General features: G+C 38.9%; 1 protein-coding gene across 5 annotated transcripts in view; it reads right to left on the bottom strand.

Moving 5' to 3' along the window:
• Positions 1–16,709, bottom strand: part of Fam135b (family with sequence similarity 135 member B) — a 262,597-nt gene that overhangs the window by 153,755 nt on the left and 92,133 nt on the right. For all 5 annotated transcript variants that reach the window (XM_085831356.1, XM_085831357.1, XM_029469991.2 and 2 more), the window contains one exon: positions 15,150–15,245. In XM_085831356.1, the coding sequence (XP_085687482.1) occupies positions 15,150–15,226 (77 nt within the window). In that variant the 5' untranslated portion in view covers positions 15,227–15,245. The remainder of the gene's footprint in view (positions 1–15,149; positions 15,246–16,709) is intronic.

Below are 16,709 nucleotides of genomic sequence, written 5' to 3'. Positions count from 1 at the left end.
TGCTATAATGAACACTGTGACCAAAAGTAGCTTCAGGAGGAAAAGGTTTATTTGGCTTATAGGTTACAGCCCATTATTAAAAGAAGGAGGCCAGATCAGGAATTCAAGCAGAAGCTTACAGCATAAGCCACCATGCAGGAATGCTGCTTACTGGCTTGCCTCCTCCAGGAATCCTCTGCACTTCTTCCCCTTTTGACATCACTAAAGTATCATCTCGAGGAGAAACACTATTGCCTAAGCTTTATCTTTGCTCTGATCATAAGGTGAAAATCATAATATCTATTTCATAGGGCTGTTGATGGCATCTCAGGAGTGGGTACAGTGAATGTGTGGGAGTATGGTTTGAGCTCACAAAGCTTTTACTAGAGCCATGGTCATTGCATGACTTTGGTTAGGCTCAGCAATGCCCATGAACTGAGACAACTCAATCCAGATTCTAGCAGGCATCCAAATGCCATTTGAACTAAAGGCATCTGGACTCACATCAGCTACTACTACTACTACCACCTGATTCTTCTCCTAAGCCTTTTTGCATAATTCACCCAAGGGAGAATTGCTCTGACTTTACTCTCCCCCATCACTCCAGTTCTCTGGTTCTACTATCCCAGCCTTCTTTAGTTCCTCCCTCTGAGCTATCCCCACCTTTTCCAACATCTTTCCAAGCCAACTGTCATAGTTTTTGTCTTCAAAGTGACATTATGTAACCCACCTGATCAGCTCTCTTCTACTGTTTATAGCCCTCCTTATCTATGAGATGGACTTCTAGGTCAAAACAGAACATTTATGCCCTTCACAATCAATCCCCTCTGCAACTTGACCAGTCCTATCTTTCCTAGTCTATCAAAAACACCACTTCTCTCTCATTCTCTTCTGTAGAGTAGTACTATTCATAAGATCCCAGGCCGTTTCTTCGTCTAGACCTTTTCACAATGTATTCCCAAGGCTTGTGGTTGCTTTTTATTCTTACCTGGCTAGTGACATCCCTCATTCAAGTAATATGTCCTGCTATCTTATGGGTGACGGGGTATCTATCCATGTATACCTTCAATAGTTTGTCTGTTTGTACTTCCATTTCTGATCTGTCTTTCTTATCTCTCTCCCCCATAGGACCTTCTAAACAACTTGCATTTGAACCTGGTTCTTTCTCTTTATTATGGCAGAATCTCTAAGATACAGACTATTAAAGAACAGACCATGTGATGTCTCCTACAGAACAGAATCTGCATCCGTTGTTGGGTTTTCCATGGATAAGAATGCCTTTTTTGAGGAATTTCTAATTCTGGGTATGAAGCATCTACTTTAGATGCTGGAACAAAACTAGACTCAAACCCTAAGCAGGACAGTGGGGTTTCCATCTATGACACTCCCCAGTGAATATTCTTGGTTCAGAATTAAGTCAGAACTACTGGTAGGTAAGGCTTTCTTGGCTAGTTCTGCAAAACCTGACCTCAGTTTTCCTATGTAATTTATAAACATTCATTAGCATATAATAAAGATAGGCAAGGATGAAATCAAACAGAGAAGTTAGCACCTTGACCACAGGTCCCAGCTACTGGAGATTAGAGGAACTATAGCCAACACTCCCATTCTTAAATGTTCTCTCTTGTGCTTCACTGTCCTTAAGGTCATATGCATTTCATTCTACTTAATAGATCTATTTGAAGGCTGGCAAGTTGGCCCAGCAGGAAAATGCACTTGGGCACAAAACTGATAACCTAATAACCTAATAACCTAATAACCTAATAACCTGAGTTTGGTCCTTGAAAAAATCTGGATGCTATGGTGTGAATCTGTAATCAAGAGCTGGAGATGGGAGCAGAGACAGGAGAATCATCAGGAAACTCATGGAGTACACAGCATGGTAGAAACAAATAGAGGGACCTTGCCTCAATAATGAGAAAGGAGAGACTCACTTTTAATAAGTTATCCTCTGTGTGTTCTCTGCTGCATATACATACCCACATTTGTCATGCAAAAACAATTAGTATATAAGAATAAAATGTTAAAGAGAAGTAGGTGAGACTCACTGAGTGCCTGTGAAAGTCCCAGAGGCATTCTGCTTTTCTTTGATTCCACCAGGGGGTAATTGGGCCCTCTGGGTGGCTCTGAGCTCACAGGCAGCTTTCTCCACCCCTGCAGTTCAACATTTCCTTCCCTGCAGAACTCTTTGCTTTACACACCTGCTGAGTATGTCCTCACCAGGGGTTAAGAGGATAAAAGGCTCAAAGCACCAGGCTCATGAAGTCACAGATTAAAAGGCAAATAAGGTAAAAACAAGCCTGGGGCATTGTTATTATCTATATGGATTTGCTATTAAAAAATAATAATCCACAAAGCCCATGTGTATAAGGACACAAGTGACTGAATTCAGGTCAGTCCTCACAGAGATAATAATGACATTTCATGGAGAGTGATCAAACTTTATTAAAATAATGATTACACCATTTTAGAAAAAAAAAACTCAGAGATTTTGACACTTAGCTATACTCTTGTGCCTGACCAAGAGTAATACATACTCAAAAATCAAACTGGTTTAAAGCAAATTAGGGAAATGCATTTTTTCATCTTAAACTGAAAATCACAGACCTGACTGGAATGAAGTACCAAGTCCATCACTTCTGTAGAGCGTCTGACCGTGTGCAGGGATCTCCAAGCTTCTGCAGTGTCTTACTGTGAGGAGGCCTAGGAACTTTACTCTAGTTTGCTTCCACTATGCTCCTACCACTACCCCTTTCCCTAAAAAGACATGGGTATTCAATGGGACAGAATGAAAAGAATCTCAATACAGATTAATAAAGAAAGTTAAAACAAGATTGTTTCTGACAGAACCAGACAAATCAATTAGATGATCTCTGGCAAGCAAAGATAATTGTATTTCAAAGTCTATTAAAGCATATCAGGGCCAGTTAGCTAATTTCACAGGGGGACTGGCTGTCGCTGGGCATTAGGTAGCAATGGGAAACATCGGGCAGAAACACAAGATGGCATTTTTCTCCCTAGGATCACTAGACCTATAAACTCAGCATTTGAGTTCAGCATAAAAGTGGCAGGTGTATTTGTTCAAAGGGGATTTCCATCCTAACAGGGCTGTGAGCAATTGAACGTCTATGCCAGATCTGACAAAACTGATTATACATCCTTTGTGTGAAGTTATTCATCTAAAACCTCTGAAGAGACATCTTTAAAATAAGATAAAGGAAAGGGGTTGAGGAAAGACAAGAGACAATCTGAACATCAAATGGTGAGAAATATAACTCAGAAGGAAAACCAGACTGGCTGAAAAACCTTCGAGAAATAAGACTTAGAAGAGAAGTTTGAATTTCTTTTAAATAACAAATATTAGGCCCATCTCAATTGTCAATATTGTAAATGAGGGTTTGCATTTGGTTGCAACTGTTACCTGCAAATTTATATTGCATTAGGGACGCTGCATATGGAGATTTTTAACTTAATTAATACTCGTTTTGAAAGTGTCTTTGTTCGAATAAAGTTGGCACAAATGTAGCCATATGGAAGGCCAGAAAATAGTGGACATGCTTTTCTGTTTCTATGGAAACTTTGAATATTTGTTTCATATGCATTTTCTTCACCTTTCAAACAGGATATTTAACTGTGCCCCTGAGATGTTGAGCAAGCATTTGCAGTTCATCCCGCAACAGTGTCCAAAAGCTTAAGTGTTATGATCTGTTTTGAAAATAAGTATTTTGAAACATTAAAATAAAAAAAAATAGTGAATGTTTTTCTCTCTTTCAGGTATAAATGGGCTAGAAATATACATAGATGATAGACAGGTATGAACAGAATGGGTCTTGTAATTAATCATTCCTCTATTATTATTATTTTTGTTTGTTTTTGCAAGACAGGGTTTCTCTATGTAGCCCTGGCTGTCCTGGAACTCACTCTGTAGATCAGGCTGGCCTCGAACTCAGAAATCTGCCTGCCTCTGCCTCCCAAGTGGATTAAAGGCGTGTGCCACCACTGCCTGGCCCCATTCCTCTATTATTATCTATATAAATTATTCCTTAGAACATTGCTGCTCTCTATAAGATGAGAGCTTGTCTGCTGCCTTCTTGTGCCCAGTAGCATTCTGAAAGCAAGCTGAAGAGTGTCTGCAGTTTCCACAACAGGATATTCAAAGACATTTGGTAGATGAAACAGCACAGTTCTCAGGTCAAAGAGAATAGCAAGAAAGGCAAATAGACTCTTCATGCCAATCCAATCAACCATCGGAAAGCTGAGGATTTATCTGGGGACCTTTGAAAACTGTGAACTGCTTAGTGCTACTGTAGTTGGGCTGAGTTAGCATGGGGAGGTGGGTAGTTTAAACTCTCCAGGCAATTCTAGTCCTAGGTCAATGTCCAGGGTTAAGATTTTCATAAAAAAGGCTATTAACAGTACCCACTGCTTATTCCAAGCAGAAATACTCAGAAAAGAGGCTAGATTGTGGTTTCCTGGGATTCAGGCTCAGAAGGTCTAAGACAGTGGATATGAGTTGGATTTTTAAAAAGTTCTCAGGGGTTGGTGGCAGTGCAGCCAACAAGCCACACTTCGGGTGCCGGTGATTTAAACATGAGAGGACTAGAATTCATCCTCCCTGTATTTGCACCATTTAATGAAGATCTAGAAGACTCTGTCTGTAATTGAAGGAGGGAAATAAAAAAGCAGCATAAGCAAGAATTTCACTTTTACTGTGCTCCAGACATTACTGGGAACTGGGATACTTAAAGATGGCAAAATCAGATCCTCACTCTTTAAAATTTTACAATTATCAAAGAGAATAGAAACTACTCATAACACCTGGTAATATTACCAGTACCCTATACCCTAAGTTGAAGAAGAAGAGGAGGAGGAGGAAGAGGAGTAAGAAGAGGAAGTAGATGAAGAGGAAGAAGAGGTAGAGGAAGAAGAAGAGATAATGGGGAAGATGAGGAAGAGGAGAAGGAAGAGGAGGTGGAAACTCCTTTTACCTCCATAACCCATTCCCTGTTTTCCTTTTTCATAAATTGTCATCATTAGTCTTGGACTGGCTCATCTCCCTGACATCAGAGCCACTCTGTTCTTGCCTTGTTAGACCCTCCTAGATACTATCCCCAGTCATGCTTCAACTGACAGTCTGATACAATTTATGTCATGAAAGCTTCTCTCACTCTTGCCTACAGACTGGATTATCCCTTCTGCATCACTTCCTGGTACCCTACATGTCTGTTTTGGTGATAACTTATCACATATCATATATGTATCTCTCTCTTTCTTTAGGTTGGTAAACAGCCTAAAGTCAAGTGTGCAATCTTTTTATTGTAGTGTTTCTACATATGTCATAATAAATATAACATTGACTCTCTGAGTCTATGTCCTCCAAAGACATCTTATGAATGAGCTAAGTGGTAGGAATATATGAATGAATAATGTATGAAAATATGATTAAATGCTGAAGTATTGACCCACCAAAATGGTTTGAGAAATTGAAGCCTCTTCCACATTCAAGCTTGGTCCTGCAAAGAGAGCCAAAACTCATGGCTACTGGATTCATGAGCACCAAGGGAGACTCTTCTACTACAGTTTTTTTTTTCCGAAAAGATCATATTGTCAAGCTGCCTTATAAATATTTATGTTTATATCAATTCTTCCCCTAACTTTGGTCAGAAATGCTTTTTATTGTAGTGGGTAGGGCTTCACTAATACAGGCATTGCTGTTCACAGTTGTGAGAATAAGCAAGTATGAGTGCTCAACAATAATAGATGGGACATAAGTATCACTCCCACCCCACCCCCAGTGCTAATGGAACACCCAGAAAGAGGGAAGGAAAGAATATAGGAGCTGAACATTTATGAGAATCACTGCGAGATGCTGTATTCTGGATATGAAATGACTATTGCATACATGAATTTAAAACAGCTATGGTTTCTGCACAAGATCTTTCAAAGATCAAACCTGCTAAAATTCCAGCATTTCGGGATAGTAATATCCTGATTCCTCACGGCTGGCTGAGGAGCAATTGTTAGCTGATGGTTTCTGCTGGAGGATCATTATTCTTTCTTTGTGTAGTTATTCTCCCCAATGAATAACTCCACACTGGTGTAATTGGGGGCAACACAAATTGGACTCAGTGTGTTAAAAACAAATATCCAATATTTGAATACAGACAGACAGACAGATGAGGAAGATGAGTTGCAAAGGAAAAGTTGGCAATGTCCTTGGGTTGTTAGAAGAGCAATGAAGTGGGACTGAAGTCTGAGTCCAGAGGATCAAGATATATTATATTCATAAGTGAAATTTTCAAAGGATAAAAAAATGAGAAAGAAGCATTTATGTATCATTGGTTAAAACATCAGCTTCAAGAGAAAATTATAATCTTTATCAGACATTAAAAGTTAGTTTGAGGAAATATTTGAGCTAGAACTTGCCTAGGGTAGAATTTTCAAGGCAGTACTAGGCATCAGAGAAACAAAGATGTTCTCTGAAGCAAGAAGTTTAAGATTAAATTATACAATGTATGAGAACTAGAGCATAAAAGGAAAAGGAACAGAGAGTTCTCAACAGAAAGCAAAATGGTTATGATAACCCTGTGGTTTGTTACTTCCTGAACGTTATTACAGACAGACTGGAAACAAATGTGTAAACCACATCTGACAGACACTGGCCACCATGATGGCCCATCCCATGTTTTATTTGTTTGTTTCTTTTTCTGTAATTTTTAGCTTGCCACTGTTAGAAGGCTAGCTATTACAGACTATAAGATATTGGCTCCATGAATATATCCTATATATTTCATTTTGTTTTTAATTAGCACAGTTATATGGTTTATTATAAGAAAGAGGAACACTCCTCCATTGTTGGTGGGATTACAAGCTTGTACAACCACTCTGGAAATCAGTCTGGCGGTTCCTCAGAAAATTGGACATAGTACTACCGGAGGATCCAGCAATACCTCTCCTGGGCATATATCCAGAAGATGTCCCCACCGGTAAGAAGGACACATGCTCCACTATGTTCATAGCAGCCCTATTTATAATAGCCAGAAGCTGGAAAGAACCCAGATGTCCCTCAACAGAGGAATGGATACAGAAATTATGGTACATTTACACAATGGAGTACTACTCAGCTATTAAAAAGAATGAATTTATGAAATTCCTAGCCAAATGGATGGACCTGGAGGGCATCATCTTGAGTGAGGTAACACAATCACAAAGGAACTCACACAATATGTATTCACTGATAAGTGGATATTAGCCCAAAACTTAGGATACCCAAGATATAAGATACAATTTGCTAAATGCATGAAACTCAAGAAGAATGAAGACCAAAAATGTGGACAATATGCCCCTTCTTAGAATTGGGAACAAAACACACATGGAAGGAGTTACAGAGACAAAGTTTGGAGCTGTGATGAAAGGATGGACCATCTAGAGACTGCCGTATCCAGGGATCCATCCCATAATCAGCTTCTAAACGCTGACACCATTGCATACACTAGCAAGATTTTGCTGAAAGGACCCAAATATAGCTGTCTCTTGTGAGACGATGCCGGGGCCTAGCAAACACAGGAGTGGATGCTCACAGTCAGCTATTGGATGTATCACAGGGCTCCCAATGGAGAAGCTAGAGAAAGTACCCAAGGAGCTAAAGGGATCTGCAACCCTATAGTTGGAACAACATGATGAACTAACCAGTACCCCGGAGCTCTTGTCTCTAGCTGCATATGTATCGAAAGATGGCCTAGTCGGCCATAACTGGAAAGAGAGGCCCATTGGACTTGCAAACTTTATATGCCCCAATATAGGAGAATGCCAGGGCCAAAAGAATGGGAATGGGTGGGTAGGGAAGTGGGGGGCGGTATGGGGGACTTTTGGGATAGTATTGGAAATGTAATTGAGGTAAATATGTAATAAAAATATTAAAAATTTAAAAAAAAAGAAAATTTCATGTACACTTCTGTCAATATACCTTGTTCTTACCCAGCCTCCACTGCCCTCACCACCTACCACCAACACCAACCCTGTTCCTGTCTGATGTGACCTTCCTCCCTAGAGATAGTCCTCTTGCTGCTTTAATGTCACATGTGTTCCATAACTACCCCTTTACCTCCTCCCACTCTTATCTTATAGATTCTGCTTGTTTTGAATGTGTAGTAATGTCTTGTCTACATGAATGTCTATTAACAACATATAAGCCTGGTGCACACTGAAGTCAGGAGAGGCCATTAGATCTCCTGAATTTGGAATTGCAGACACTTGTGTGCCACCATGTGGGTGCTAGAAATCAAAATTGAGTCTTCTGGAAGAGTAGCCTTTGTTCTTAACCATGGAGCCATCTCTCCAGTCCCCTCCATGTGATTTTTTTATGTGCTTTTAATCTGTGGACAATTCATACATTTATAAAATGTATGCTGATCATTTTCATACCCTCCCTCATCTCTTATCCTTCTTTCACTCTTGACAAACCTGTTCTCACCAGCAAGTTCTCTTCTTGTTTCAAGTCTTTTTATCTACCTTGTCTTGTTTGCTTAATTACATACAGATCATCCAAAATCCTCTACATTCTGAGATGGCAGAGTATGGCTCCAAATCTGGCTCTAACTTCCAAATTCAAGGTTCCCAGTAGACTGTGTCTGCCTTCCATTGGCATGAATCTTAGTGATGAATGTGGGTGTGACACCTTGTGATATTTGTTGACAATGGTGAAGACATGTCCCCCTTTGAGAATTTGCCTCAGTCAACATAGACTTTGAATAAATGCAAGCTGACTGTTTGCTCAAAGCAAACATCATCAGAAGACATCCTGCCTCCTGGAACTGGAAAAGCCATCCTCAAATATGAATGTGCTGAAAGCAAGTAACTCTGTTAGTAGGGACAATTCTCAGACAACCTTCTGCATTTCTATGTTTTTGCCACCATCTTCTAGCTCTTACACTCTCCCATCCCCCTCTTCCTTGATATTCCTTGAGTCTTAGGAGAGGAGAGTTGATATAGATGTCTCTCTCATACATAGCTGAAAACTCACTTTTACAAATTTTTGAACCTTAAACAGTAATGGGTATTTGGATTAACCACTACTCACTTAAAAAAAGGCATTTCTGATCAAAGTTAGAAGCAGCATAGTTTTATGGATATATATGTAAACCTTTAGAAGGCAGTTTGACAACATGACAATTTATTAAAGCAACAATAAGCCCTCCATTATCACTTCCCTATCATCTCCCTCTTGTCACTTATAAGTACAGGAGAATTCTGTACTCCTGTGGAACAGCCTTAAATCTAATCATGAAAGTTGTTGGTTACTCCAGTATAGTCTTGTCACTATTGCATCATTTGGGACACATTTTCAGGGAGCTTGGTATAATAACATATCAAATCCAGCTCTGTTTAAGACCATTAGCGCTTTTTCTTATCTGTTAACCTGGATGGCATCTTCCAGCACAATGAAAACTAACCAGTGAGAAGAGTTTCCTAGTCAGTTCAAGAGTGAGCAGTCTGTGTCCTACAACCAAAGCATGTGGTATCTTTAGCAACAGGACATTACCAATTAATTATGATAGGACTAGAACCACAACAGCCTAGGTTGTTCATCTCCTTATTTATCTATTTTAAACAGGAATATTTGCTGTGCTTATCCATTAATTCGCTCTATTTCACCAATCTGAAACTGTCAGGCTGGCACACCTTCAAAATGTTTTCTTCTGAATTTCAAGTTTGCCTTGAATCCCAAAGGCTTTAAAACAAGATTTCTCAGCAATAAAGGGACAATTAAGTCTTTGGGACTTTGGTGGTATTGTGAATACACACACACACACACACACACACACACACACACACACACATACATTCCTCACTTTTTGTGGTCAGAGGAGGATTTAGATCAGGTATGTCTACTTAATGACTGCATGTTAATGCTTGGGTATTTGCAATGGGGATATGGTTGAGACACAGAACCTCTTGGTCCATCCTCAGATCATCAGGAGCATACTTTGGGAGATTCTAAAACCTGTCTATCTGAGCCCCTCTCCATCACTCTTTCTCCATTTTTCTCTCTCTCTATCCCCTTCTTTCCCTCTTTCTCCATCTTACTCTCTCCCCTAGATATCTTATCTCTATATCTATCTATAGATATATCTATCTATCTATCTATCTATCTGTCTGTCTGTCTGTCTGTCTGTCTGTCTGTCTAATCTCTATCTATATTCCTCTTTATTTTTCACCTTAATAAGGCAGATCTTGCTCCACTATACATACTTCTGTTATGTGACACTTTGTCCTAGATCCAAGGCGTTAACATATTTTGAATCTCCCAAACAGGTTAACAAAGATCAAACATTTCTAACACTTTTGTAAGTTGCTTAAGTGATGGAGCTCTGACTGGCAGGCCTTCCTAGTGACCATATGTGGTGTGCTTGTTGAATCGTTTAGTCATCAGTCTTTTCATTACCCTAATCCACCATATTTGAGAAACATTTTTGTTCTCCCCACTGACAGCAGAAATCCCCTAACTTTTTTTTTCTGAAGTTACCCTAGGGCCTCATCTTGCCGACTAGGTTTCAGATGCAGCTATCCATCTTCCATGAAGTTTCACTGGAAGTGTGGCTCCTTTGGGATTCACACTGAAAGAATCCTCAACTATTGAGCCTCCAGGGAATGTACCCATCAGGACTCTCCTGACAGATGCAGAATTCTGTTTGGCATCATGCCCAGCCCATCTGTAACTTACTGAAGGCAAGAATTCAGGGGACTCCAGGTCATTACTTTAGTGTTTTACTGCTGATTTAACTTTGTGGATACTAGAGCTCATTTTTATAAGAGGTATAATTCCTTTCCTTTAGACTTTATTGAACTTTGTTCATAGTTAGAAGTCTACTCTCATATTTTTAGTCATAAGCTAATTATCCATATATGAAGAGTGGAGCTTAAGTTAACCAAAATATTCTAGATTAAGAGGTGGAAGCTTTGTGTTTAGCTCTGATGGATAACTAAGAGCACAACAATGGCCTTCATTGTTTGGGAGACTCTGTTTCTTTAAGACCCACAATTCAGAGATGTATCCCACCCTGGGCATTGGGATTTTCATTTAAGAAGGTGTAGCTTCGAGGAGCCACTTATTCATCACTTCAGAGTATTTCTTCTCATACTCTTGCTGCTACTTAAATAAGAGACTAATGACAGGTGAAAGAGTTGAGAAACTCTTTCTCTTTGCCTGAATGCCCTCACTCGCACTGGCCAGTTCATTTCTTCCCCGGTATTAGAGCCTACAACTTCAGGATTCCATAATATACTGAAGACCAGCTAACACATCTAGTCTGGCAGACTGAACAACTATTGGATCTATGAATTTTGTTAAGACAAAATCATTGTTGGAATAGTTGGACCACAGGCTGTAAGCCACTCTGATAATTATATAGAGATATTATATATTGGTACAGATAAATACATAAAAACAATAGTATATGACAGACAGATATAAATATATTCTATTAATTCTATTTCTCTAGAAAAACCCAGGGAATACATAATGTCATTCAAAGAAAGAAAACACAAAATTAACAACTCTATATGTCGGGAGAAAGAACAGGTTCATCAAAACTGTGAAGGGGCAATGGGTGGTATATGCAAGCAAAATCCATTATGTATCTTCAAAATTTTTTTCAAAGGATACATTTTTAATAACAGAATTGAAAGTCAGAATAACAGTTAATAACAGAAATGAAAATGCTCTTCTGGTGCATTAGTGGTCTCTATGTTGTATGATTTGCATATTCATGAGTAAGCATATCTTTGACCAAACATGTGTGGATGTATATATCACAAGTTTTGGTTCTGATTTAGCCTATTGATGAGTTTGGCTATGCAATGCCTCCCAAATATTCACATATAAAAGGAACATTAGAGACAAGCTAAAGAAGTTACAATTTTTCGCATTAACTTTTCAACCTCTTTTACAACTTCACAAAGATCTGCTCATACCTGGGATGTGTTGTTCTACAAGGCTTTGTTTACATTGACTATTCCTCATGGGCCTATAGATCAAATCATGTTTAAAATAAACTCAACTCAGCCTATTTATTTATGGATCTGATTAAACTATCATTTTAAATTCCACTGTGTACATCAACTAACTTTTAGGAGGAGTTGGGTAAGTAGTGTTCAGGCATTTCTCGGTGGTGCTATTATTCAGTATCATCCTACACTCCTAACTCTAGAGTTCTGTAAGGGTTCAGGTAGTTAAAACTAGAATGATATTTACGGCTGTATCCAACCATAACCTGGAGTACCATGTGCTATGTGCCTTGCTGTTCTGCGGAGCCCTCCTTGTTATTGACCTCTGGGCTGCTGAACAAGACTCAGGACTGTTAGATATAGGAACAAAGAAAGTGCTTCAGAGTTAATGTAGATCTTAATTATTAGAGTACCTTGCTTTATTTATTCCCCTTGGCTAAAATCACTGTAAATTGAACAGGTAATATCATCTATCTTGTGCACTTTGGAAAGAATGTAGACCACTTAAACAACAAGCTTAATTAATAAAAACAAATTCAGTATTGTGAGTGAGAGAGTCTTAAATTCCCCAATCCACTTGGCTATGCTAAAAGTAGGATATTTCAACCCCCAGTTCCAAAGAAGCCTATATTAAAAAGTTCACAAGGTTCTATTTACTTCTAGAGTTTGGTAACAAATACAAAAAGTGTCTAATGGCAGGGTGAAATTAGCAAAATGGTTTCCTTTTCTAACAAATGTGAAAATCGAAGATCTGAGCACGAATGAAGCATCAGCAGCAGAAGTGGAACCTGCTCAGATCTACTGTGTTTCATTCTAAGTAAGAAGGGAGTGAAAGGCAGATAAGCAATCAGTGATCCTAACCACTTGCAAATCCTATAAATCACAATAATGACTAGCATTACGAGATGTCCCCACATGGTATAATAGTGACACTTTTATCTTGGGAGTAACCAATAGCTATCTGAATGGGTTTAAGGCTCACTCAATACAAGAGATACCTTATACTATAAACCCAGCATAGTTGGTGAATTTGTGTCCTCTAAAAACCAACCATTGCCACTTTATAAAATATTATAATTTCTAACTGCAGTTTAAATACTTACTAAGTATTTAGTATTAGTCCAATATAGCTCTCACCATCATCAAAGAATGCTTCCTCTTTCAGCATATACAGAATATTATATACAGTCACATTTGGACAAAATGGCAAGAAAACTGATCATGAGGTGTCCAACTCTAGTTGATAAATCTACAATAGAATCTCTACACCTAAGGTTCAAGGACCATTACTGAACAAGGGGTGGAAAGATTGGAAGAGACAAAAAAAAACCCAACAATGTCTGCTATGAAATAGTATCTTCCATATATGACAAGGAAGTTATGTCCATGAAGTCTTAACCATGTAGTCACCTAAACAAGACATGCACAATGCCAACACCAGCTAACATGCCAGCATGGGTGGGGGAAATATCACAAGGCCCCACTCCTAGATGAAGAATAACAAACAATAATAACTGCTGAGAGGGAAAGTAAGCCTTTGACAAGGATGAAACACCTGATTAGCCAATCCCAGGTAGTGAGCCCTAAACATACATAGACACACACACACACATAATTTCTTTAATATAAACTTTTTTAAGTTCAATACTTTGAGGAGTTGGGAACCATAGGAGAAGTAAGGTTAGTGTGTAAATAAAGTAAATATAGTACAGAGGTCATTGTAAAAAGGGAGATCATGGATGGTACTGAAAGATAGCATTAATTTCAGATGTGTGCTTCTAAAACTGGAGTACTGCTTCACTGGTTGAAACTATGCATAGGTACACCCAATGACAGCTTCTATCTATGCCTCTGCCCTAAGATTATTCTGGTCTTATAATTTTCTTTATCCAATAGATTCATTAAAAATAGGCTATGCAATGTCAAGAATGGGCACCAAGAGGTTCAATGACCTAATTACATGTTTCTCAAAGGAAGCTAACCAAATGACCATCAAATATTTGAAAAACAAATCAGTCTAGTATTACTAATTAGTACGTAAATGATCATTAAGACTACAAGGAAATCTCATCTAGCCTTAATTAGGAAAGCTATTATGAAAATAACAAATAAATGTTGGCAAGGATTTGCACAAAGGGGACTTTCACATATGTAAAAAGTATCATAAAATAGTACAATTATGGAAATCTGATTAGAGGTTACAAAAAATGGCAGAATGATCTTGCAAACCCACCCTGAGTGTGTGTGTGTATGTGTGTGTGCATATGTGCATACATATACATATATAAAGGAAAAATCACCAATATGTTGCTGATACTGGTATGGTGAGATATAGATAGGTAGATACATACATACATACACCATACATATTACATGACCATATTATGTTTGTGTATATGCATATAATGTATCTTTTTTCAGGTGGGAGGATACTGTATTGGGTTAAATTAATCATATAAAGATAAATACTACATGTTGTTTCTGTTTTATAAGAGTGAAAATGGCCAGGCAGTGGTGGTGTACACCTTTAATCCCAGCACTTGGGAGGCAGAGGCAGTAGGATCTCTGAGTTCGAGGCCAACTTGGTCTACAAAGTGAGTTCCAGGACAGCCAGGGCTACACAGAAAAATCCTGTACTGAAAAACAAAAAACAAACAAATGAAAACAAACAAACAAACAAACAGAGTGACAATGATGATTGTATGGAAAGAGAGAACAGTACTATCGTAGTTAGGGTTGTTATTGCTATAGTGAGACATCAGGACCAAAACCAACAACTTACAGAAGAAAGGGTTTATTTGGCTTACGCTTCCACATCACAGTTCATCAAAAAAGGAAGTAAAGGGCAGGAACTCAGCCATGGCAAGAACCTGAAGGCAGGAGCTGATGCAGAGGACATGTGCATAAACCTTACATCTCCAAACTCACTTCCTTTAAAATGCAGTGAAAAGATCAACAGAGAAGAGTGAATGTAGAAGAAAATGTGGGAGGGATGAAGGAAATTAGCTCTTAGTCAATGCATAATTTACTCCAGATGAACTAATAGTTTGAATTTTCCATTAGACAGGAAAATAATGAAAGTTGTTCATGAATCCAAAATGTCTTATTACTTGACCCCACACACACACACACACACACTCATTCACAGAGTGAATTATACTCACCCTCTCTGAAAGAGATCCACATTATAAAATTTATGTAGCTCCACAGAAAACTCAACTGTTCCTTGTACTTCAGACATGATCTTTTTGGTTCATTACCTGAAAAACAAAGAAATAAGTTAACTGCTTAAGATGACTTTAGCCAAATGTATACAGCCCTGGTTTCAATAACCAGCAACTTAGCAATGCTTAGATGGGCAAGACCTGTGGCTGACAGGACCAATGCAACACCGTGTTCTGCTTCATGGTGTGTTCAAAGGATCTTCTTATACAGAAGGAAGAAAGGAAGAAAAGAGAAAGAAAGAGAAAGAAAGAAAGAAAGAAAGAAAGAAAGAAAGAAAGAAAGAAAGAAAGAAAGAAGGAAGGAAGGAAGGAAAGAAGGAAGGAAGGAAGGAAGAAAGGAAGAAAGGAAGAAAGGAAAGAAGGAGAGAAAGGGAGGAGGGAGGGAGGGAGGGAGGGAGGGAGGGAGGGAGGGAGGGAGGGAGGGAGGGAGGGAGGGAGGAAGGAAGGCAATCCTTTAATTAAGGCCTTGTGGTTAGCCCTAAGGGCTGTTTTGGCTGGAACTAAGTCCTGTTCTATGGCCCTTTCATCTATCTATGACATGGAGGCCACATATCGCCTATTACTATCAGGAGCTCACATGTTATCTGACAGGAGACCTTAGGCAACTCAGTTAACTCCCCAGTTCTTTGGTGCTGTTTCATCTGTGAGTGTGAACTGATGATTGCATTTGGTTTGACTAAATTATAGGAGGATGATGTGAACATGCCCCATCGATCCTTTTGTACACACCCTGACATGTAGCAAATTCTCAGTAAAGGCTAGCCAGCAGTGATGACAATACACACTAATCACAGAATGTCACTCTATCATCAATATTGAAGAGGCAGGTGACTGAAGTGGCAGCAGAACACATGGGTGTTGTGACAGGCAGATGCTATCCAACTTGACAGATGGATGCAAAATCTGATAAGAAGGTTGGGTGAGACACATGGAAAAAATAGAATTACAATATCATATTACAAACAAATCAAGAAAAGGACCCCAGGCAGACTGAATTTGGAGTATGTGAAATCAACTAGATATGAGATATTTGAACAAAAGAAGGGAATATGAATTAATAGAACACCTGCTGTACTCACAGGATTCTGAGTAATATAGAATGTAATTCTCACAATGTACTTGTGGCCCAGCTGTTCTTGGTAGTTGATATGTTGTGAGAGAAATTGAGAGCAGAAGAGATAAAATAAGAGGACATCTAGACTTTCATAGCTGGCAAAGGTGATGGACATGAGGATCTTTTCTGAATGTCTCCCTTGACCCTCTGGTTCAGATTCAACTATCCAGAGTAATGCTAGGCCAGCTTCTAAAAACAGGAGTGCACAGGATTAAGTAAGCTTTCATCCTGCATTTCAGTACTGACAAGGGCTCCCTACTAGGGAATACTTCTGAAAATGCAGGCTACATGTCAAATGAGAATGCTGCACAACCTTTTAACCCATCTACATAAAGGCTGGAACTTAGAATTCTCATACAAAAACAAACAAACAAAAACTGAACCAA

The sequence above is a fragment of the Mus caroli genome, unplaced genomic scaffold (genome assembly GCF_978045245.1).
Source record: "Mus caroli unplaced genomic scaffold, Mus_caroli_1 scaffold_16, whole genome shotgun sequence".
NCBI classification, from domain to species: Eukaryota; Metazoa; Chordata; class Mammalia; order Rodentia; family Muridae; genus Mus; species Mus caroli.
Note: the sequence above shows the minus strand (reverse complement) of the source record. Positions and strands in the feature narration are given on the sequence as shown.